The sequence below is a fragment of the Diaphorina citri genome, unplaced genomic scaffold, assembly GCF_000475195.1.
Source record: "Diaphorina citri unplaced genomic scaffold, Diaci psyllid genome assembly version 1.1 scaffold376, whole genome shotgun sequence".
Classification (NCBI taxonomy): Eukaryota; Metazoa; Arthropoda; class Insecta; order Hemiptera; family Psyllidae; genus Diaphorina; species Diaphorina citri.
The window spans coordinates 100,725-125,755 of NW_007377811.1; the positions used below are offsets into that span (position 1 = coordinate 100,725).

General features: G+C 39.3%; 2 protein-coding genes and 2 long non-coding RNA genes across 4 annotated transcripts in view; all 4 read right to left on the reverse strand.

Moving 5' to 3' along the window:
- Positions 1 to 2,246: 2,246 nt before the first annotated feature.
- Positions 2,247 to 2,790, reverse strand: LOC103508177. The gene is made up of 2 exons (XR_541308.2): positions 2,586 to 2,790; positions 2,247 to 2,331 (listed from the first exon to the last, which is right to left on the reverse strand). It is a non-coding gene; the product is annotated as an uncharacterized LOC103508177 (long non-coding RNA).
- A 67-nt stretch (positions 2,791 to 2,857) lies between these two features.
- The window catches only part of LOC103508186 (phenoloxidase-activating factor 2-like), a 28,150-nt gene continuing 5,976 nt past the window's right edge, over positions 2,858 to 25,031 (reverse strand). The window contains exons 4-9 of the mRNA XM_008472719.3: positions 12,642 to 12,676; positions 6,739 to 6,977; positions 6,365 to 6,509; positions 5,349 to 5,632; positions 4,652 to 4,815; positions 2,858 to 3,361 (exon numbers count right to left, since the gene is read on the reverse strand). Of these exons, the coding sequence (XP_008470941.1) occupies positions 3,164 to 3,361; positions 4,652 to 4,815; positions 5,349 to 5,632; positions 6,365 to 6,509; positions 6,739 to 6,977; positions 12,642 to 12,676 (1,065 nt within the window). The 3' untranslated portion in view covers positions 2,858 to 3,163. The remainder of the gene's footprint in view (positions 3,362 to 4,651; positions 4,816 to 5,348; positions 5,633 to 6,364; positions 6,510 to 6,738; positions 6,978 to 12,641; positions 12,677 to 25,031) is intronic.
- Positions 17,982 to 24,498, reverse strand: LOC108252268. The gene is made up of 2 exons (XR_003391206.1): positions 24,361 to 24,498; positions 17,982 to 18,078 (listed from the first exon to the last, which is right to left on the reverse strand). It is a non-coding gene; the product is annotated as an uncharacterized LOC108252268 (long non-coding RNA).
- On the reverse strand, positions 19,768 to 21,320 carry LOC113466975. The gene is made up of 3 exons (XM_026822852.1): positions 21,027 to 21,320; positions 20,613 to 20,875; positions 19,768 to 19,843 (listed from the first exon to the last, which is right to left on the reverse strand). Exons 1-3 carry the CDS (start codon positions 21,257 to 21,259, stop codon positions 19,788 to 19,790), a joined length of 552 nt encoding a protein of 183 aa, XP_026678653.1. The 5' UTR covers positions 21,260 to 21,320; the 3' UTR covers positions 19,768 to 19,787.

Genomic DNA, 25,031 nt, shown 5'->3' on the forward strand with positions numbered 1-25,031 from the left:
TTCCCTAGATTGCTAGATTTTCCTCTAATTAAGGTTTCCTTGATGATGATTGGGTACGAAAAACCCCAAAGAGAGACTCATGTTCTTCGACATGAAATATGTACATTAAATTCAAGGATGCTCGAGAGAATATATTTTATTGAGCAGGTACTTATCTATGTAGAGTACCCTATGTAGGTATAATATCATGAAAAATTACCTCTTCTAAAGAAGGTAATGTAGAGCCTTGCAGTAAACCGTGAACAATTACGTCGTTAAGTCGCTTTTTAGGGTGTGTACTGTGTACCTACATACCTATTCACATTTCTGCAACATTATTTACCTACCTATAGTTGAGTCTTCTTTACATTTTATCATATAGATAATTAATTAATTAATTATATATAATAAATCAGTTGGAATTCGACCTTGTCCTTCTATGTAGGTATTCAGCAAGGTCTGAGTGTTTTGAACAGTTTGCCCGATGGATACTTCTACTGAGGAGGTACCTAGGCTAAATTTCAAAGCTCAAAGTCAATGAAGATTGGACAAATTCCAATTTGAGGTCATTGACCTCTTAGCGAGTTCTAGTGATAAAAGTAGAACCAGTAGGAGAAACGTATTAGGAGAACCAGAAAGAGATCCGAATAGCAATGACACTGGCTTATGAAATAGATTAAATTCAAGGATGCTCGGGAGAATTTATTTTATTGAGTAGGTATTTATTTACCTATAATACCCTATGTAGGTATAATATCATGAAAAATTACCTCTTCTAAAGAAGGTAATGTAGAGCCTTGCAGTAAACCGTGAACAATTACGTCGTTAAGTCGCTTTTTAGGGTGTGTACTGTGTACCTACATACCTATTCACATTTCTGCAACATTATTTACCTACCTATAGAGGTGATTCTTCTTCTTCTTTACATTTTATCATACATTTTATCAGGTAATTAATTAATTATTTATAACAAATCAGTTGGGATTCGACCTTGTCCTTCTATGTAGGTATTCAGCAAGGTCTGAGCGTTTTGAACAGTTTGCCCAATGGATACTTCTACTGAGGAGGTAGGCTAAATTTCAAAGCTCAAAGTCAATGAAGATTGGACAAATTCCAATTTGAGGTCATTGACCTATTAGCGAGTTCTAGTGATAAAAGTAGAACCAGTAGGAGAAACGTATTAGGAGAACCAGAAAGAGATCCGAATAGCAATGACACTGGCTAAGGATAACAGTGACATTCAAGGCAAGTCCAAAATATCTCGAGATCTAATAGTTTCGAACTAATGAAAACAAAAGTGCTAAAGATCCGAGGTCGAGATGATTATAATAAACGCTTCACTAGAGCTGACAGTCTAGATTGGAGCAGAGATCAGTGCTGAATAGAAAGTAGATGATACAGGGGATCTTATCAAAATTGATACCAAGAGTTATTTTCAATAAATTACCTTTTTTAATGGACGAATATGTAGCAGTAGCTATGTACGTCTCTAGCAATAGAAACTATGTGCCTCTCAGATTATCTACCGAAATTAGAAAAGAAAAGGTAGAAATTTTGGCACATCCACTAATTAAAACTTGTAGGTATCTTCTTCGTTCTTTTGGCACCTCCACCAAAAATACACAAGTGCTCTTTGTCTCTTCTCTGAACATTGTACCTATGCTGCTGTATGGATTATGTATGTTATAAAATGTAAAGATAAACAAGGAAAATTTGGATGAAATCAAAGATGTAAAGATAAATAAGGAAAAAAGTTTAAATTGGCACTTGTTTTCTTGACTGTCCAATCCAATCCATTCAGAGGCAACCGCACACATACCAACCGGGATTTTCCAGCATAAATACCGACTGAATATAATTTTATTAGATCCACATGTTACCTGCAAATACTAAAAATACCAGATTTACCTGCAAATACCACATGTTACCCTGCAAATACTATAATGATCGACACTCGCCACTACTCTAAGTACTCCGACAGCAATGAAATAGTCATTGGTTTGGCAAGTCAACTGGTTGAATCGTTTGATAGTTTCCATGTCGCACCTTGTCCTGGGAATGTAGAAGGTGAGGTCAGATCAATGTCTGATCAGTTTTCATAACTCAGATTTGTACCTCTTCTTCAGGCCTGGATGTTCTGTTTCAGATTGTATAAAGGTATGTCCACACATAGTCGACCGGTCGTTGTCGGTCGACATCGAACCGTCCACAAGGCTTCGAGAACATAGATTTACCGCGTCGAAATTTTATCATTAAAAGATAAGAGATACAAATAAAGGGAAAATGAATGATTTAATAAATATACCTGACTATCATTTATTTATTTTACAAAATTAGATGAGAATATGAGACCTAAACTCAGATTTGTACCTCTTCTTCAGGCCTGTATGTTCTGTTTCAGATTGTATAAAGGATGTCCACACATAGTCGACCGGTCGTTGTCGGTCGACATCGGACCGTCCACAAGGCCTCGAGAACATAGATTTACCTCGTCGAAATTTTATCATTAAAAGATAAGAGACACAAATAAAGGGAAAATGAATGATTTAATAAATATACCTGACTATCATTTATTTATTTTACAAAATTAGATGAGAATATGAGACCTAAAGTAAATTTATTACGTATTTCTTTTTCCATATAGAGCAGGTTCGTCGTGGGCTTCACAAATCACAATCCTGTTGAAAATGTCATTTTTGCCCTTTTCGAAACCATACGGACTTTCAATCCTATCCGGATAGTATGAACAAAAGCTTAGCTGATAGAATTTTGGTATTTTTTTTTTTTTTTTTTTTTTTTTATTTTGATGTAAAAAATTTTTTTTTTTTTTTTTTTTTTTTTTTTTTTTTAATTTGACCACATAATAATAGGTCTCTGAGGGTTAGGTGGTGTGAATATACGAGAATGAAGTAACCGGGTCAAAGACAGATATGGATGTTTGGATGGAGGGAAACTGTAGCGGAGAGCTTTGGCTCACAATGGGTTGTTGTGCCAGAGGGTTAGGTGGTAGAGAACGTCTCCGCCTCATTAAGTGGTCTTAGTTCTTTTATTATTATTATTTTAAAAAAAGGTTGACCTTGGAATCGCTTTCGCATTACTTCAAGGCACATTCTTTTATATCCATGCTTATCCAAGAACGGAAAAGTTCTTGGTTCGGTCTTGGAAACAAGAACTAAGAACGGTCTTAGTTCTTGGTTCGAATCCTGGTGTCGATGATCTTGCCGTGACTGTTATCCAGGATCCACTTCTTGAACTTGCGGACATCCACATAGACTCCAGGAGTATCCGAACCACAACCAATACCCCACGATACAATTCCCACCTGAGTGAATCGATCCCTCTCATTCTTCAGCTGACAAACTAGAGGACCGCCACCGTCACCCTGAAATAATAGGGGAAAATTTACAAATTATTATCATTATTATGCTAAAGAAATAGAAAGAGTGCGAGGGGAATCTACTCATAAAATTTGTAGCCAAAACCACATGTCAGCCCAAACCAATCACCTTAGTTAGATCTGTTTGAGGGGCTGATGAAAAATGCCAACCCTGTCTGTGGAAGGGAAAAGGCGAAGAAAAAGAAGAAGAATCATCATCATCATTATTATTATTAAAGCAATTTACCACTGAGATTGAAGAGCGAAGAAGGTTGGGAGAAAACTAGCCGTTCCGAGAGCGAACTTTAGGTATCTCTCTAGGATAAAGTCCGCCCCGGGTGGGATTGAACCCGCGAGTCCCGTGACCTTGTGGTTACAAGGTAGGCGCCTTATCTTCCAAGGGAACTAGGCTGGCCAAACATGGGCGGATACAGCCTGGTTTGCGGGTGCACAAACTGAGGAAGATGTGTTGACGGGGAGGCCCCTTTGGCCAAATATGTTCTTTTAAAAGATTATTATAGGTGTGTTCCTGTACCTAAAGGTATGTGTTGCAATCCACGTTTACAAATTATTATCATTATTATGCTAAAGAAATAGCAAAGGTTGAGTGCGAAGGGAATCTACTCATAAAATTTGCAGCCAAGACCACATGTCAGCCCAAACCAATCACCTTAGTTAGATCTGATTGAGGGGCTGACGAAAAATGTCGACCCTGTCTGTGGAAGGGAAAAGGCGAAGAAAAAGAAGAAGAATCATCATCATTATTATTAAAGCAATTTACCCCTGAGATTGAAGAGCGAAGAAGGTTAGGAGAAAACTAGCCGTTCCGAGAGCGAACTTTAGGTATCTCTCTAGGATAAAGTCCGCCCCGGGGCGGGATTGAACCCGCGAGTCCCATGACCTTGTGGTTACAAGGCAGGCGCCTAACCTTCCAAGCTAACTAGGTTGGCCAAACATGGGCGGATACAGCCTGGTTTGCGGGTGCACAAACTGAGGAAGATGTGTCGACGGGGAGGCCCCTTTGGCCAAATATGTTCTTTTAAAAGATTATTATAGGTGTGTTCCTGTACCTAAAGGTATGTGTTGCAATCCACTTGAACTGACGTGACCGTATGGCCAGCCACTCACTACCAGGTAAACCTGACAGGCGGACCTGATCAGGTGTAGTACCGGGTACATTGAAGGTACCGGCACCCTGAAGAAATGCACTGTAGTACCGGGGTAGGCTTTTCAGACGAATTTTCTGTCAGAATAAATAAATACATGTGTACTTGACAGACTTGATCTATGACTTACCTTACATGCGTCCTGGTTAGGACCTCCGGAAGCACAAATAAAACTGTCGTGCAACTTGAACACACCACCTAGCCTGGTTTTCCTCAACTGTTGCTGACAGACATTTCGTGGCACAAGTTTGACTTCTACTTTCTTCAATGTACTCTGGTAACGACCTTCCACGCCTGCAAGAGAGGAACATGGTATCTTAAGGCTAAAAGAAATTGAGACATCACATAGACGAAAGATGATTTTGTTTTTCGTAGAATTGTAGACTAGTAGAGATTTTAGAGGGATACTCCAGTAAATCTGAACATGGACTTTGTAATTTTTTAGTACAACCCATCTGTTTGGGATATAGAACAGCGATTTAAAACTAGCAGCCCGCGGGCCACATGTGCCCGCCAGACCATTTTTGTAGACTAGTAGAGATTTTAGAGGGATACTCCAGTAAATCTGAACATGGACTTTGTAACTTTTTAGTACAACCCATCTGTTTGGGATATAGAACAGCGATTTAAAACTAGCAGCCCGCGGGCCACATGTGCCCGCCAGACCATTTTTTGTGGCCCGCGAGGCCTTTAGGGATTTGTATTAATCTCCATGGCTAGTCAATACTAGTTGTCCTTTAAAGGCTGAGTTGGGTCCCTTAAAGGATGGGTTAAAAGACTTAAAAGCTTATAAGAATCTAACGATTCATCCTGAAGTTCCTACTCACCAAACTTGTCTTTCCCCCACCCAGTGACAATACAGTTCTGATCATCATACTCCTCCGCGGAGTTAGGTGTGCAAGCCAAACCAATGTGGTTCTTCACTGGGAATGGAAAGTCGAGAATAATCAGGGCGATGTCGTTGAAAACAGTCTTTGCTTCGAAATTTTCGTGGATGTAGATTTGGGACACGGTTCGTTCCTGGTAGGGGAACGGTTCCCGGTCCGTCCTGTTGTTGGTAATGGTGTCCCACTCTCCACCACGAACCTTGATGTCGGTGACGGGAATGTTGCTGGAAAAACGAAAATAAAAGACCGTCCATCTTCTAGTGGAAACTCGATTATCGCTGCTGTAGGTCCGTAGAGGACATTACGAGTATTTACTCAAAATTATTTTAACTTAGAAGTAATGTAGGTACATGAAGAATTTTTTTTTTTTTTTTTCTCTCTCTCAAAAGGTTTGATAGAGAGAACTGCAACTTCTAAGGTCTTATCGTCCCGAAATCGAAGAGAGAAGGAAGGCATAATAGGTTCTCCACCACGAACCTTGATGTCGGTGACGGGAATGTTGCTGGAAAAACGAAAATAAAAGACCGTCATCTTCTAGTGGAAACTCGATTATGGCTGCTGTAGGTCCGTAGAGGACATTACGAGTATTTACTCAAAATTATTTTAACTTAGAAGTAATGTACATGAAGAATTTTTTTTTTTTTTCTCTCTCTCTCAAAAGGTTTGATAGAGAGAACTGCAACTTCTAAGGTCTTATCGTCCCGAAATCGAAGAGAGAAGGAAGGCATAATAGGAGAAAGCCAGCCATTCCGAGAACGAACACTATCCGTTCAGGATGAAAGCCGCCCCGGGCGTGAATAGAACCTGCGGTCTAGCGCTTACAAGGCAGACAAGCTAACTAGGCTGTCAGTTCTGATTTTTTAATATGTTCGTAGCGCGTCATGTGAGTATCATATAAAAAAGAAGAAGAAAAGCCAGAAACACAGATACCTATTTAGATAAAGGTTCAAACTTACTTGACACAATGAGCGGCAGTCATCACTACATGTGGCAGAATAAGGGTGGCTCCACACTGAAACACGTTTTCCGTCACTGAGCCGTCTTTGTTGATTTTGTTCGTCAAGATGGCCATCATCCATGGATATTCACCGAAAAATGTTTCTGTGGAATACATTGAGAAAAGGACAACTTGTTACTAGACGGGATTTTATGGGGCCCCATGCGAAACCTTGCGGGGACCCCGAAGAAGACACTGTCACGAGGCTATTTATGCACCCAATATTCTAAAGATATAGAGTCTAGACACCAACCAGTTACGGAGTTGCTAAATTTCAGAGATTCCTCTTAAAAGATCTACAAGATGCGTCTATAACTATAAAGGTCTACATACCTGAGTTTCCACTAATTCTGAACGAGGTGAACTGTTTGTCAGCAGATCTGCGAACCCCACACTCTTGGAATTGATCTAGTCCATCATCACCTCCGTTATTGCCCCCTCCATTGTTATTGCCACCTCCATTATTGCCACCTCCATTATTGCCCCCTCCATTGTTATTGCCACCTCCATTATTGCCCCCTCCATTGTTTCCACTTCTTGGACAACAGACTTGATTCAATGGACAGGATTTTCTGAAGAAAAAACAACGGTATTGGATGTTTTTACCATAAACATGTTGTATAATGTTGTTAGCAATAAATATTGTCATCAATAATTGTGGCACCCAATACTTCATTAGTGGGCAATATTTCTCCATGTGTAGGTAGGTATCTGTGAGACAGACCAATGGAATAGGTATTTTCATTTTATACCTACATTAAACCATGGGACTCCCGACGGATTCAAAATGAAATAAATACACAACCTCCTCTGTGAATGGAAATCGGGACCACCTACTAAATTGCACACTACAGGCAGGTATGTAGTTATATATGAATATGTAATATGGACTTACCTGGTGGTTAACACATTGGCGGCTTCACACAGGTAATACAACGTACACTGACAGTCTTCTTCCTGTGACAAACTTAGATTGGTAGTACACAACGCGACACAGAAAAAACACAGCATTATAAATAGGTCTACTATGTGTGGACACAGCATTATAAATACGTCTACTATGTGTGAACACAGCATTATAAATAGGTCTACTATGTGTGAACACAGCATTATAAATACGTCTACTATGTGTGGACACAGCATTATAAATACGTCTACTATGTGTGGACACAGCATTATAAATAGGTCTACTATGTGTGGACACAGCATTATAAATAGGTCTACTATGTGTGGACACAGCTTTATAAATACGTCTACTATGTGTGGACACAGCATTATAAATACGTTTACTATGTGTGGACACAGCATTATAAATAGGTCTCATATTAAACCATGGGTAGATAAATATACGTATATCTATATCTGTAGATTATTACAGGTGTTTATCAGATTTTATTTCTCAACATGGCTCTAGAAGTCTAGAAAAACGATAAATGATTAAAATCTGAGATCAGATACCTATTTTTAAGTAATACATATACGTAATAATAGTTACGTTGATACGTACTTATTATACATGCAACATATTCATAACATATTCCTTTTACGTTCTCGCACATTTTCTGACAATGGAGGAGTTGCAAGTGGGTAAAAATTATAAATAAATGGTCGATTCCTATGTAAAAAGTTGTGAAAAATTCGAATCTGAGGTCAAAACTCCAAAAAAGTAATTTTAAAAGGTCGAAAATTCAATTTTTAATTGCCGTTCCAATGACAAAGTTCAAAGAGTTGTGACGTCAGACTTAACATCAAAATGCGCAGAAACGCTTGCGCACAAACAAACGAAGCGGGAGTCATGAATTATGACGTCATCGCCTACGGGAGCGTATGCCGTGACGTCAAACTTAACGATTTACCTGAATTTTTTAAATCGATTTATCTCGGTATCTAGAAGTCGTAGAAGAAAAAGAAAAATTCCGTTGGTCCTCATTTTTCCTGCTCTATGACTTTGAAACATCACCCAAGTAAGCGCAACTGATCTATTGATAAACCCCAGTCTTCTGTTCAGACCGTCTGAGAGACTACAATTCAGACGCTTTTTCCGCTTCACACGCTCCGACAGTCCAGGTCAGTCAGACAGGGTGAGTGGCCGGCATAATCAAGGTCTCATAAATGGTGTTAAACCAAAAGCAAGTCCAACTTGAAACTAGTCAGACAAGTGGTTCTGGCTAGGTTAGGTAGTGGCTGCCTAGTCTACTCTCTTAAGCCCAGTCCATACTTGTGTTGAAAATGTCAGACGACAATTGCTGTACTTTGGAAATGACAGAAAATTGCTACCTTTAGGACACTGAAACGATTTCACCTAGAGATTGATTGTATTTTCATTTAGAAGAAGGGAAATTGTTTCAGATTCCACAAGAAACATCCGCGTAATGGTTCCTAAATGGTAGGAAACTGTGGGTGGCCTATTGGGAAACAGTTTCAAGGAAACAAGAACATTAACAACAGTGTAAACTAAAAAAAAAAGCGTGTGGGTAGTCCAAAATTTCTAAAGGTGTACTGGTTGAGACACTCGTCTGGTAAACAGGAGGGTCTGGGTTCAATCCCAGCCAAGGTCGCGACTTTGAATGTCATAGCCCCTTTCAAATGCTTGAAGATAAACGGATATCATATTACTAGACAAGTAGACACATTTGAGGTGGAATGGGATTACACGCTCAAGCCATTTGCACAAACTGGCTTGGGCATGCCGATTTGTTCGGTTTGCACAAAACTGTGAGATGAACCTATAAAAAGTTTTTTAGGCTTGTGCAGTGCAAACTTCAAGCCTGCGTTCACCACACTACAATTCATTTCTAAAAAGAAAACCGTTTACAATCCTAAAACTTTACCGGTAGGTAGTCCATACGGGGCTAAAAAATTTCTCATACCTAGTACCTACCTACCTTAGTTCTCATAGTGCCTATTTTAGCAAAATATTATAAATTTATTCATCTTTATTATGTGAGGACTGCGATGTAAAAGAATCGACTAATCGTAGATAGATATAAATAATATTGATTATTATTATTTATTATTACTTTTTATATTAATATTAATGTACCTAGTTTCATTTCTTAACTCTAGCTCTCTTTTCATTACATTGTCTGGAGAAAAATTGCAAAATATGATACACATGGAGAAGCTTTATGCAGGGAATCGATCTCCCAAAAATGGCTCCAAGAAAAAACATACCCATTCAATATTAGGTACCTACAAATGTAGGTACCTAATATTTTGCTTTGCCTTTAATGGGTATTTTGTATTTTAATCAGGTACCTATACGAGTAGTATATGTAATAAACAACTTTGTTTCATTCTTATTTTTTTACGGGGGGTGCCTACAACCTACAACTTTTTAAGGTACGCCCGGTAACCCGGTTGCTCCTTAATTTTTCTGTTTTATAACATAAGAGGGCCACACAGAAAAATAAAAATCCCCGAGAGATGCTCATAGTAACAGATTCCAAGGTAAAGTGTTGATAGATATCTAGATATAAACTTTATAAATGCACTCGGAATACTCAGATGATACCTAGTTGATCAAACATTAATTAGACACAAAATTTGGTGTTGGACAATTAAATCGGCCTACCTATTTATAATTCTTAGGTTAATTGGATTACCTATAGCTATATCTATTATCTAATCCACCAGAAAACGGCTTGCACAAAACTTTGAGCACTCGGAATACTCAGATGATACCTAGTTGATCAAACATTAATTAGACACAAAATTTGGTGTTGGACAATTATATCGGCTTACCTATTTATAATTCTTAGGTTAATTGGATTACCTATAGCTATATCTATTATCTAATCCACCAGAAAACGGCTTGCACGAAACTTTGTTATTGGATTATATCTAAAATTCTTAGCTGGGTATTCCTGGTTCTGGCAATAGATCAAGATGGACACAACTGGTGTAAGACGATGGAATCCTCTGGTATGATAATCTTATTTCAAAGTATATTAAGTATAAAAATCTGGTGTGAACATCACACGACTTTCCTTATCTTATTGAATGATGCTTATTTGGGTGTTCATCTATTGTAACTTTTACAATATCTCTAACCGTTTAGTCAGTATAGCTGAAAACTGCCAAAAAGGGGTCGAAAGCCACCAAAAAGCGGTCAAAATACCGCCGACCGCAGCACCTATCTATATCAAAAGTTTTGTGTTGCATCCTTTTCCCATTTTTGGACTACATACCAAATTTCAAGTCTCTAGCTCATACCGTTCCCGAGATATTATTGAATTACAAACCGCCAAAAAAACGGCCGAAATGCCGCCAAGCGTTGCACCGATCTTAACCAAAAGTTTCGTGTCGCATCCTTGTAAAATTTGACAGCTGCATGCCAAATTTCAAGTCTTTAGCTCTTACCGTTCTCGAGATATTTTGTTTACAGACAGACAGACAGACAGAAGGACAGACACACGGACCGATGGCTGAAACTTTGTATTTTGGCTCTAGGGATCTCAAAACGTGTTTTGGCACTAAAAACTGACCATTGAAAATTTGACCCGATTACATTTCTTTCCTTCCTATAGGATAAGGAAAGTAAAAATATTTATAAGTAATGCTTTTTATCACAGCATAGCTGATGTATTAATTTGAAGAGTTGACCAGTCCATCTTTTGCTCACTCAGAGTTGATATATCAATTAGGTAAACATTGAACCCAACAATGATAGGTAAGGAAGGTATTTTATGTAGAATCCGAAAGGCATAAGAAGTGTAAATTTGAGTAAATAATACATGTACCTAAGTGCTATGGGAACACGAAATAGGGGCAAAATTTATTTGCCACAGAAAAAGGTCACCTTCCTTAAAAATAATGAGGGGCCTTCTTAACTCAAGTAGGTAAGTATTTTGAAAATGTCCCTAAGCCCTGAGTTGACTTCAAGAGTCTGTTAAGATAGCTGGATAATGGAGTAGGTAGTTATGTACCTCAGCAGATTAGGGCCTGTTTTTAAGTCCCTAAAGCTGTGTCCACACATAGTCGACGGCCGTCGATCGACGAGGTGAATATAATATTCGAGGCAGTGTGGACGGTTTCAGTCGACATCGATCGACCGTCGATTAGTGCCGATCGACAAGTATTTAATAAACAACTTTGTTTCATTCTTATTTTTTTAGGGGGGGTGCCTACAACCTACAACTTTTTAAGGTACGCCCGGTAACCCGGTTGCTCCTTAATTTTTCTGTTTTATAACATAAGAGGGCCGGGTGAGGTTATTGTGAGGTGGAATTAGTTGACATATTTAACTACCTACCTGTAATTTTGAATCCCACTCCATGTTCATTCCTATGGCCACATCCACGACGTGAGTGTGGTCTAATGGATGGGAAGGATGGGATCCGGGCGTGAATAGAACCTGCGGTTTAGCGCTTACAAGGCAGACAAGCTAACTAGGCTGTCAGTTCTGATTTTTTAATATGTTCGTAGCGCGTCATGTGAGTATCATAATTATCAAAAAGAAGAAGAAAAGCCAGAAACACAGATACCTATTTAGATAAAGGTTCAAACTTACTTGACACAATGAGCGGCAGTCATCACTACGAAAAAAATTTAGGTAATTCCTTGTCTTTAATAAATAAATTAACAAAGTATATTAAAATATAACCCTCTTCTCCACATGTTTTTATTAGCGACATATAGTGTACCTACCTATAAATTTACTGATACTTGTATACATATATAGCTACTCGTATGCTCGCCACACTCATTATAAGCTATGACCTTAAAAGCTCCAAACCTTGCTTGTCTAATCAAACTTTGATAAACCTCATACGCAAACACATCTGGTGACCCTGATCTAACTGAGACCTTTAAATTTCAAATTTAAGGACTCCCTAATCAGTTCAATTATAGGACGTGCATAAAATGCATAGTTGTGGCTTTTTAGTCCGTCCTTCCTTTATTAAATTACAATAGTAATAATAAAAGGTATAGGGACGGACTATTGTATTCGCTTCGGTGTCTGTCTGTGTCTGTCCCCATAGATCCATAGAAGGACTTATCCAAACCTGAAAAATTCCCGGAGGAACGGGCCCAGCTTGTTTTCCACGTATAGGATGTTAAACCCTCGGTTTTGGCTACCTCTCTCCTTTATCAAAGAAGAAAAATACAGATGTATGTTCCCCATAATATGTCAAAATATATAAGACCTTGGTTAGACTGCCGGGGTAAAGGGACTTTTCAGCCCTATCTCAGCAGGATAAACAAGTTATATTCTTTTATGTATGTCTACTTACCCAAGTCTAATATCAAGCTGGTCTGCTCCGGATACTTCAGGACACCTGTCCCCATAGAAGGACTTATCCAAACCTAAAAAATTCCCGGAGGAACGGGCCCAGCTTGTTTTCCACGTATGGGATGTTAAACCCCCGGTTTTGGCTACCTCTCTCCTTTCTCAAAGAAGAAAAATACAGATGTATGTTCCCCATAATATGTCAAAATATATAAGACCTTGGTTAGACTGCGGGGGTAAAGGGACTTTTCAGCCCTATCCCAGCAGGATAAACAAGTTATATTCTTTTATGTATGTCTACTTACCCAAGTCTAATATCAAGCTGGTCTGCTCCGGATACTTCAGGACAGTCAGCAGCCGGGACACAATCACATTGGCCATTATTGTCGTCTTCAATGAGAGGACCACTTGTGACTTCTTTGGGCAGTCCATTTCTGGGAGTTGTGTTGCGTGTGTTGGGTGCAGTTATGATGGGCGAGGTGGTGGGTACGTTGGAACGACAGCAAACCTCTGGTCCTGAACATTTCGAGCTGCAAGATAAACGGATATCATATTACTAGACAAGTAGACACATTTAAGGTGGAATGGGATTACACGCTCAAGCCATTTGCACAAACTGGCTTGGGCATGCCGATGTGTTCGGTTTGCACAAAACTGTAAGATGAACCTATAAAAAGTTTTTTAGGCTTGTGCAGTGCAAACTTCAAGCCTGCGTTGACAGGTTCACACACTACAATTCATTTCTAAAAAGAAAACCGTTTACAATCCTAAAACTTTACCGGTAGGTAGTCCATACGGGGCTAAAAAAATTCTCAAATACGTCTACTATGTGTGAACACAGCATTATAAATAGGTCTACTATATGTGGACACAGCATTATAAATAGGTCTACTATGTGTGGACACAGCTTTATAAAGAAGACCTTTTTCTAATGTTGCACGAAAAAAACTTGGTCTATGACTACACAACACTTAATTCACCAGATAAGAGACCAAGTAAACACATTCTAATTCTAATCAATGTTAAGGAGGTAAACGTATATTCCAAGATGTAAGTACTTGATGCGAACTTGAAAAGTTACTCACTCCGATTTTTTATACAACGGAAAACATTGAGCAAGACTTTAAGGAAAATGGAGCCTGTCTTGCGTCACAATACACAACATTACGTCGGGTTTTCCCAAGGTGGATCAGGTACCTCCAAGACAAATACCTCCCGACCGATGCGACGCCGCGGCGACGAGGGTACTAATTTCATATTGGACCGAACGAACTGAAGTTCAAACTTATTTTTGTTGTAATAATAGTAGCACCATCTCCAAATCCTCCTCTCCAAACTCTTGTCCCAGGGGTAGGTTCAGGAACTCAGCCATCTGTACGGGCCCGGCCTCATCCAGAGGTCCATGGGTGCAAGTGTGGTGAGGTTAGACGGACAAGTGATCAGCTGGGTGGTGTTGATGTGTGGGCTTTCGTGACAGAGTGAGTATTTTAATTATTTCGTTTAACTGTCTTCTAAAACAGTTTGTCAGGCCAGGCCTTCTGGCTGCGGTCATCCACAAAAATACTTGCTTTCAATAACTCGTCGGAAACAGGTCCATTCAACATCGGAATCGGCCGACTAGCGCCGAAAACGATCTCGGAAATTGAAAGTGTAATGTGCTGTTAGAGTAGTCTAATAAACACTTCTCAGATTTAAGGTAGTATTCAGTGAATCAGTGAAGAAAGAAAAGCATCTCTTAAGTTTCAAGGCTGGTCTCACACTGCACGCGTAGACGAGTGACTTTGAGTAGCGCCTAGTCGGCTGCAAAATAAAATCTATGAAAATGATATACCTAGACGCAATAGAGGTTAGAGGGTCTATATCATTTTCATAGGTTTGGTTTTGTAGCCGACTACGCGCTACTCAAAGTCGCGTGTACCTTACCGCCTGACTCCTTATCTTACCGCCGGGTTTTAACAGGCCTTGTGGGCCCAGGACCTCCAGAAAACAGCTTTTTCCACTCCCCCCTGTCCTGACTTCGCGATGCCAAAAGTCGCGCGACTCCCCTTCTAATATGCGGGAGACCTAATCGGCCCTAATAATAATTACCTGCACTATCTCTGCCCCATCCAGTGATGACACAGTTCTCACTGTCATATGTCACGTTCCAGTCTGGTAGACATATCGGATGAATGTAATCATCGAAGTCAATGTTTGAAGACAGTTTGAGAAGAGCGATATTGTTCTCCAGTGTTTCCGTGGAATAATTCGGATGTATTCGAACGTCAAGCACATCACGTCGCTGTTCTTCTTCCAGTTCTTCTTCTACGATACCATTGATGAACCATTCGCCTGCTGCGACCGAGTACGTGACATCATACCTGAAACGAAAAGAGGTGGAAGAAATTTAGAGCATGTGACTCTAAAATTCCCTGGCCGGATAATCATTATTGAATATATGATGTACGTTTAAAATCTATACGGAGTTATAAAAATAGTGGTCCTCTAATTGTCAAAGTAATCATGAGAGGTGAGTCATGAAATTCGTTTAGCAAGGATAAGTGAAATGGTTACGAGTATCATTCAAATTCGCACCTGGTCGAAAGATCGCGGGTAAAGGTCTGTCGTCGTCTATCGATGTCGACTGAACCGTCCACACTGCCTCGACAACATAGAGTCACCTCTTCGATCGGTCGACTATGTTTGGAATCAACTTAGTTCCCAGAATCCCAGTCAAGGCACGGAAAAAATGATTTTAATTGGGGTTAGAAAAAATGGCCTGCTGTCAGCGCGACTCAACCATATTTCGGTGTTTTATTATTATTATTATTATTATAATAAGTTTAGAACGAAGAGTAACAACGGAGGCCTTTTCGACCTCAAATCGAAGAGGAAAGGAGGCTAGGAGGACAGAATATAGGAGAAAGTTAGCCGTTCCGAGAACGACCCGTTCTGTTTTTACGATAACGTTCGCCCCGGGCTGCAATTGGATCCGCAATATAGCGCTTACAAGGCAGGTCCGGTACATTCCAAGCTAACCAGGCTGGCACAGTGGCATGTGCCTTGACTCCCGACAGATTCAAAATGAAATAAATACACAAATACATACGCTACGTCGTCTGTGAATGGAAATCGAGACCACCTACTAAATTGCAGGCTGCAGGACACTGCAGGTATATGTAGGTAGGTATATGAAGTAATATGGACTTACCTGGTGGTTAACACATTAGCGGCTTCACACAGGTAATACAACGTACACTGACAGTCTTCTTCCTGTGACAAACTTAGATTGGTAGTACACAACGCGACACAGAAAAATAAAAATCCCCGAGAGATGCTCATAGTAACAGATTCCAAGGTAAAGTGTTGATAGATATCTAGATATAAACTTTATAAATGCACTCGGAATACTCAGATGATACCTAGTTGATCAAACATTAATTAGACACAAAATTTGGTGTTGGACAATTAAATCGGCCTACCTATTTATAATTCTTAGGTTAATTGGATTACCTATAGCTATATCTATTATCTAATCCACCAGAAAACGGCTTGCACAAAACTTTGTTATTGGATTATATCTAAAATTCTTAGCTGGGTATTCCTGGTTCTGGCAATACTTAGATCAAGATGGACACAACTGGTGTAAGACGATGGAATCCTCTGGTATGATAATCTTATTTCAAAATACCTAGGTATATTAAGTATAAAAATCTGGTGTGAACATCACACGACTTTCCTTATCTTATTGAATGATGCTTATTTGTGTGTTCATCTATTGTAACTTTTACAATATCTCTAACCGTTTAGTCAGTATAGCTGAAAACTGCCAAAAAGCGGTCGAAAGCCGCCAAAAAGCGGTCAAAATACCACCGACCGCAGCACCTATCTTAACCAAAAGTTTTGTGTTGCATCCTTTTCCCATTTTTGGACTACATACCAAATTTCAAGTCTTTAGCTCATACCGTTCCCGAGATATTATTGAATTACACCGAAAACCGCCAAAAAAAAAAAAAAAAAAAAAAAAAAGGCCGAAATCATCTCGAAGACGCACGTGTATAGATAACTTTGTATATCTAGTTATCTACGTAATTTATTAATGGTCTGCGGAAAACCCGGTTTCACCCTCTTCATCACGAGCATATGCTCGTAACAATATTGTCCGTAGTGAAGGGGATAGGTAGGTAATGGAACAGATCGATGTTACGGCGCGGCGCGGCAATCGGTTTTTGGTAAAACAGAGAATACCTAAACAAACCGTTACGCTCTGTCCAAACATAGTTGACGCCGTCCATCAATGTCGACTGAAATTGTACACTGCCTCGACAACATAGATTCACTTCTTCACCTAGACGAATATGTGTGGACACAGCTTTAATACGTCGAATATGTGTGGACACAGCTCTATAAATAAGTACGTCTACTATGTGTGGACACAGCATTATAAATACGTCTACTATGTGTGGACACAGCTTTATAAATGAGTACGTCTACTATGTGTGGACACAGCATTAAGGAGCGCGATAGCACTCCGCCGCGCCAAGTCAAGAAAGTTTGACCGCGCTACTAGAGATATTATAAATAGGTCTACTATGTGTGGACACAGCATTATAAATACGTCTACTATGTGTGAACACAGCATTATAAATAGGTACGTCTACTAACGGTCTGAAGACTGAAGTCGAAAGCTTTTTCAGCCACATTAGCCACATACGTTCCGGCGGTCCTAGGACCTACATCTATAGGTCTGTCAGATAGTGGAAGCTGAAGTGGCCGCCGTAGGGCACTGAATGTTCAATAATGGTTTTCACCAAACTTCTATTTAGCCCCCAACAGCCTGTTAGCTTAACAGCTCTGTTAAGCCTATGACGGTCTGAAGACTGAAGTCGAAAGCTTTTTCAGCCACATTCCACACATGTTCCGGCGGTCCTAGGACCTACATCTATAGGTCTGTCAGATAGTCGAAGCTGAAGTGGCCGCCTTAGGGCACTGAATGTTCAATAATGGTTTTCACCAAACTTCTATTTAGCCCCCAACAGCCTGTTAGCTTAACAGCTCTGTTAAGCCTATAGTCTACTATGTGTGGACACAGCATTATAAATACGTCTACTATGTGTGAACACAGCATTATAAATAGGTCTACTATGTGTGCAGCTCTGTTAAGCCTATACAAATCAAATGGAACTTAACAGGCTGTTAGCTTAATAGGTCTTCTAGGGACAGGGAAAAATATTGGTGAAATCCATTCCAAGTCTTCAATTTTCCTCCTCAACTAGTTCCTCGGTTTCCTCCTGTTGTATTGCCAGCACGGTTTCGTCTATCCAGTCACGATAGTATTCTATGTTAGTATACAGGCCTGGCATGTCAGGGGTACACACGACGCTCCAGGCCGCAATACCGACTTGAAAGAAAGTGGTGGGGTCTTCCTTTGAAGGACAAACAAGGGGGCCACCGCCATCTCCCTGGAAAAAATAAAATGGATTTTATAAATGGGTAGGTACTTGAAACTGTCTTAGCGCAAACAATCTACCAGCTAGAGTTAAAGCGCCTTTGAAAAAAGCTGTCTTTCTTGAGTAAGTTTAGACTCCTCCCTCTAAACTTCCCATAAACTTCCCATAAACCTAACAGTATAAGAGCTTTCGTTTTAATGGGAAAGCTTACCAAGTAACAATTACCTGCCAGTAAAGCCTTAAAATAATAATATAAAATTGACCAATAGGTACACACCCGAAACATAATGCTAAGGTCTTGTCGTCCCAAAATCTAAGAGAGAATTAGAATAGGACAGGAAAAGACCCTTTTCTAATGTTGCACGAAAAAAACTTGGTCTATGACTATACACAACACTTAATTCACCAGATAAGAGACCAAGTAAACACATTCTAATTCTAATCAATGTTAAGGAGTTAAACGTATATTCCAAGATGCGAACTTGAAAAGTTACTCACTCCGATTTTTTATGCATCGGAAAACATTGAGCAAGACTTTAAGGAAAATGGAGCCTGTCTTGCGTCACAATACACAACTTTACGTCGGGTTTTCCCAAGGTGGATCAGGTACCTCCAAGACAAATACCTCCCGACCGACGCGACGCCGCGGCGACAAGGGTACTAATTTCATATTGGACCGAACGAACTGAAGTTCAAACTTATTTTTGTTGTAGGAATAATAGTAGCACCATCTCCAAATCCTCCTCTCCAAACTCTTGTCCCAGGGGTAGGTTCAGGAACTCAGCCATCTGTACCGGCCCGGCCTCATCCAGAGGTCCATGGGTGCAAGTGTGGTGGGGTTAGACGGACAAGTGATCAGCTGGGTGGTGTTGATGTGTGGGCTTTCGTGACAGAGTGGGTATTTTCATTATTTCGTTTAACTGTCTTCCAAAACAGTTTGTCAGGCCAGGCCTTCTGGCTGCGGTCATCCACAAAAATACTTGCTTTCAATAACTCGTCGGAAACCGGTCCATTTAACATCGGAATCGGCCGACTAGCGCCGAAAACGATCTCGGAAATTGAAAGTGTAATGTGCTGTTAGAGTAGTCTAATAAACACTTCTCGGATTTAAGGGTAGTATTCAGTGAATCAGTAAAGAAAGAAAAGCATCTCTTAAGTTTCAAGGCTGGTATCACACTGCACGCGTAGACGAGTGACTTTGAGTAGCGCCTAGTCGGCTGCAAAATAAAACCTATGAAAATGATATACCTAGACGCAATAGAGGTTAGAGGGTCTATATCATTTTCATAGGTTTGGTTTTGTAGCCGACTACGCGCAACTCAAAGTCGCGTGTACCTTACCGCCTGACTCCTTATCTTACCGCCGGGTTCTAACAGGCCTTGTGGTCCCAGGACCTCCAGAAAACAGCTTTTTCCACTCCACCCCGTCCTGACTTCGCGATACCAAAAGTCACGTGACTCCCCTTCTGATATGCGGGAGACCTAATCGGCCCTAATAATAATTACCTGCACTATCTCTGCCCCATCCCGTGATGACACAGTTCTCACTGTCATATGTCACGTTCCAGTCTGGTAGACATATCGGATGAATGTAATCATCGAAGTCAATGTTTGAAGACAGTTTGAGAAGAGCGATATTGTTCTCCAGTGTTTCCGTGGAATAATTCGGATGTATTCGAACGTCAAGCACATCACGTCGCTGTTCTTCTTCCAGTTCTTCTTCTACGATACCATTGATGAACCATTCGCCTGCTGCGACCGAGTACGTGACATCATACCTGAAACGAAAAGAGGTGGAAGAAATTTAGAGCATGTGAAAAGCAAAGCATTGGCAGTGCAAAAGTCCAATCCGAGAGTGTCCAAAAGTAGACACTCCCGGATGGACTTTTTTTTAGGGAAAACACGAAAAACTCATACAAGCAGCCGATCTAAAGGAATCTGTTGGTATACATAAATGATATTTCTGGCAATGTTGACATTAATTAGATAAAAATATTTATTAAGGTCAAAGTTCCGAGATGTCCAGTCTAGGCACCACAAAATCGACTAGTCCCCTTTAGGAACTGGGCTACTCAGGTATTGAAGTGTAAGTTAAAAACTTACTGGACACAATGGGCTGCAGTCAGGGCTATATTGGGACCAATGAGGGAAGCGCCGCATTTGAAATATTCCATGTTTCGTTTGTAATAGAACAGAACCAACATCCAGGGGAACTCGCCAAAATAGGTGTTTCTACCCGAAACTGAATTTGAGAAGAAGAGAAAGCATTAATAATTTTGGGTAAGTAGCTATACAGAGGGTCAGCTTTATAAAAGCTCTTATCATAGATTGACAGCCTAGTTAGCTTGGTTGGTAGAGCGTCTGCCTTGTAAATGTGGCTTACGCCCCTTTGTATAATGGGGGCGATATCAATAGATTATGCCTTTACGGAATTAATGAAAAGATGAAAAGTTTTGTACTACCTACTGGGTACCTTAGGTGTACTTTTGGGATATGTTTACAACAGGAACCGAAGTACCTAATTCTTTTCGTAAAAGTAGTCCATACCTTCAGTAAAATTGGGGTTTTCTACTATCCTGCGTCCACATTCGTATTGTGTGATGTTCTCCTCAGTTCTTTCATTGGCAACCTCACTTGGCTCAATATAGTCGTACTCTTCTGTATTTTCTGCACTAGTATGATTCCATGGGTCACTGTTAGTGTCGTCCGTTGTGGCATTATCCAAATTGTTCATCGTCGTATTGTTTAAAATGTATACTGGAGTGTTATTCCGAACGTTTATTGCTGTGGTGTTGTCCCAAATGTATAATGTTGGCGTATTGTTTAGTATGATTCCATGGGTCACTGTTAGTGTCGTCCGTTGTGGCATTATCCAAATTGTTCATTGTCGTATTGTTTAAAATGTATACTGGAGTGTTATTCCGAACGTTTATTGCTGTGGTGTTGTCCCAAATGTATAATGTTGGCGTATTGTTAGATACTTCAGATGTATCGGAAAGTCCAGGGTGTTTCTTTACGTCATTGGCAGTGCTAGCATTCATTGTGGCAGTCATATAAGCAGTGTTTGTACCAAAATAGAACCCATAAAAAATAAAAACAATGAAAATTACAATTAATATAAGTACAATGAGTTTTTTCTTCGTACAATATGTTTGCGACCGGTGAGCTGGTTCGGAAATTTCAAATTTGCACATTTCTAAATAAGTTCACATTGTTTTTTCTAAAGAAAACATGTACCTCCTCGGGGTTTAGGGGGGCAACAAGTACCAAAGACAATAAAAATTGGAATTAATATAAGTACAATGAGTTTTTTCTTCGTACAATATGTTTGCGACCGGTGAGCTGGTTCGGAAATTTCAAATTTGCACATTTCTGGACAGACACACGGAGCAATGGCTGAAACTTTGTATTTTGGCTCTAGGGACCTTAAAACGTGTTTTGGCACTAAAAACTGACCATCGAAAATTTGACCCGATTACATTTCTTTCCTTCCTATAGGATAAGGAAAGTAAAAATATAAGTAATGCTTTTTATCACAGTATAGCTGATGTATTAATTTGAAGCGTTGACCAGTCCATCTTTTGCTCACTCAGAGTTGATATATCAATTCGGTAAACATTGAACCCAACAATGATAGGTAAGGAAGGTATTTTATGTAGAATGCGAAAGGCATAAGAAAATTTATTTGCCACAGAAAAAGGTCACCTTCCTTAAAAATAATGAGGGGCCTTCTTAACTCAAGTAGTAAGTATTTTGAAAATGTCCCCAAGCCCTGAGTTGACTTCAAGAGTCTGTTAAGATAGCTGGATAATGAAGTAGGTAGTTATGTACCTCAGCAGATTAGGGCCTGTTTTTAAGTCCCTAAAGCTGTGTCCACACATAGTCGACGGTCGTCGATCGACGAGGTGAATATAATATTCGAGGCAGTGTGGACGGTTTCAGTCGACATCGATCGACCGTCGATTAGTGCCGACTATGTGTGGACACAGCTTGAGGACCGAGTCTATACTAGTCTACAGTCATTGTCACGTTGTAATGTTTCCATATTTATTTTGTTGTTTTCCAGCGTGAAATCAGTGAAGAGTTGTGCTGTTCAGACAATATGAGTACTTCGACATCCGTCAACTATGTGTGGACACAGCTTGAGGACCGAGTCTATACTAGTCTAAGCAGCGCGTGTTCATACTAGTCTACAGTCACTGTCACGTTGTAATGTTTCCATATTTATTTTGTTGTTTTCCAGCGTGAAATCAGTGAAGAGTTGTGCTGTTCAGACAATATGAGTTTTTCTTCCTAGCAAATCATTAAAGATTTACAAGTCAATTGACTTATATTGAAAATTCCCTTTCTTCCTCCTGGGATTCCCGGTCACTTTCTTCCTCTTGGGAAAATCCCAAAAGTAATCAGTAGTGAGCTTTCTGTAACTAATCATAAAAAGTCTTAATTGTGTAAGTACCAAAAATTTTAAATTCATTGGTGGAAGATCATGGAAAAAATGAACAGTCCATAACTCCAGCCCTGGTTGTCGGATCGAGCTCAAACTTGCATCAAAGTACTACCTACTTTTAGTAAGGTCTTGAAGTACAAATTTGATATTACGACTTTTCACGAAGTTATACGATATAATCGACGCAAACCATCATAAGCTTTACACGAAAAGAAAAACTAAAAAACCCATTTGTCTCAAAACTCGATTTTTGCTTCGAAGTTTTTTCCCATAAAATGCTCTTAATTAGTGGAAAACTTGCACTTATACTGATAAATGATAATCAATGAATTCAAGTAATCTACACAGGAGTTATTTAAGTTATTTCTATATCCACAGGCACGAGGTATGCACAAGCAACGTGATGGTTAAAATTGCTAATCACAAGTCAGACTAATATTCCTAGTTCCTACACATCTCCTCGGCTAATCTTGGATCGTTTTCAAGGAGAAACAAAGTTAATTTTTTACAATCTTAAATGAGAACCCCCTATTTGTGATACATCATATCAAATGCCTTTAAAAGCGGAGTAATTTGATACAAGTTTGAGTTCGAGCCAACAACCAGGGCCAGAGTTATGCCCTATAGGTACCTACGGTACCTACAATTTTTCATTTTTCCATGCTCTTCCGCCAATAGAGGAAGTACCAAAAATTTTAAATTCATTGGTGGAAGATCATGGAAAAAATGAATAGTCCATAACTCCAGCCCTGGTTGTGGGATCGAGCTCAAACTTGCATCAAAGTACTACGTTTAGTAAGGTCTTGAAGTACAAATGTTGATATTACGACTTTTCACGAAGTTATACGATATAATCGACGCAAACCGTCATAAGCTTTACACGAAAAGAAAAACTAAAAAAAAACCCCATTTGTCTCAAAACTGAATTTTTGCTTCGAAGTTTTTTCCCATAAAATGCTCTCAATTAGTGGAAAACTTACACTTATACTGATAAATGATAATCAATGAATTCAAGTAATCTATACAGGAGTTATTTAAGCTATTTTTATATCCACAGGCACGAGGTATGCACAAGCAACGTGATGGTTAAAATTACTAATCACAAGTCAGACTAATATTCCTAGTTCCTACACATCTCCTCGGCTAATCTTGGATCGTTTTCAAGGAGAAACAAAGTTAATTTGATATTTTACTAAAAACTCCTTCATTACACAGACAGTTTTGTAGGGTATGCAATTTTTACGACAATATTTGGTAAGGTACCTAGTTAGGTAGATGGGTAGGTACGCTGAATACTCCGTAAAAAATAAGTAGGTACATCGGCAACTGGACAAAGCCATCGTTAGGTACTAATAAAAATGAATAAAAAAAATTCAAATCCAATTAATAATTTAATAAAAATAAATAATCTATAACGCCCGATACGTCGTAGAAGGAAATTTCACAATTGGTAATGTGTGACATGACAAGCATACAAAAAAAAAAAAAAAAAAAAAAAAAAAAAAAAAAAAAAAAAAACTCCAAACTTCCCATAAACCTAACAGTATAAGAGCTTTCGTTTTAATGGAAAAGCTTACCAAGTAACAATTACCTACCAGTAAAGCCTTAAAATAATAATAAAATTGACCAATAGGTACACACCCGAAACATAATGCTAAGGTCTTGTCGTCCCAAAATCTAAGAGAGAATTAGAATAGGACAGGAAAAAGCCAGCCGCTCTGAGAACGAACATCACCCGTTCAGGACAAAACATGCCCCGGACGGGAATTGAATCCGTGGCCTAGCTCTTACAAGGCAGACGCACTACCAACCAAGCTAACTTGGCTGACAAAAGTTTATTTAACTAACCTTACAGGAGTTTATTTCGGAGCTCCCATTCCAGGCACAAATGTAGCCGTGCATAATTTCATAGTATTGTCCTAGACTAGATTGTCTTAATATGTTCTGGCACTCATCTCGTGGTAATAAATTCAAACCAACCTGGCGAATAAACCATGGGTAGATAAATATACGTATATCTACATATATCTGTAGATTATTACAGGTGTTTATCAGATTTTATTTCTCAACATGGCTCTAGAAGTCTAGAAAAACGATAAATGATTAAAATCTGAGATCAGATACCTATTTTTAAGTAATACATATACGTAATAATAGTTACGTTGATACGTACTTATTATACATGCAACATATTCATAACATATTCCTTTTACGTTCTCGCACATTTTCTGACAATTTTGAGGAAAATAATTTAGGTAATTCCTTGTCTTTAATAAATAAATTAACAAAGTATATTAAAATATAACTCTCTTCTCCACATGTTTTCATTAGCGACATATAGTGTACGAGTACCTACCTATAAATTTACTGATACTTGTATGAGCTACTCGTATGCTCGCCACACTCATTATAAGCTATGACCTTAAAAGCTCGAAACCTTGCTTGTTTAATCAAACTTTGATAAACCTCATACGCAAACACATCTGGTGACCCTGATGATGCCCTGATCTAACTGAGAC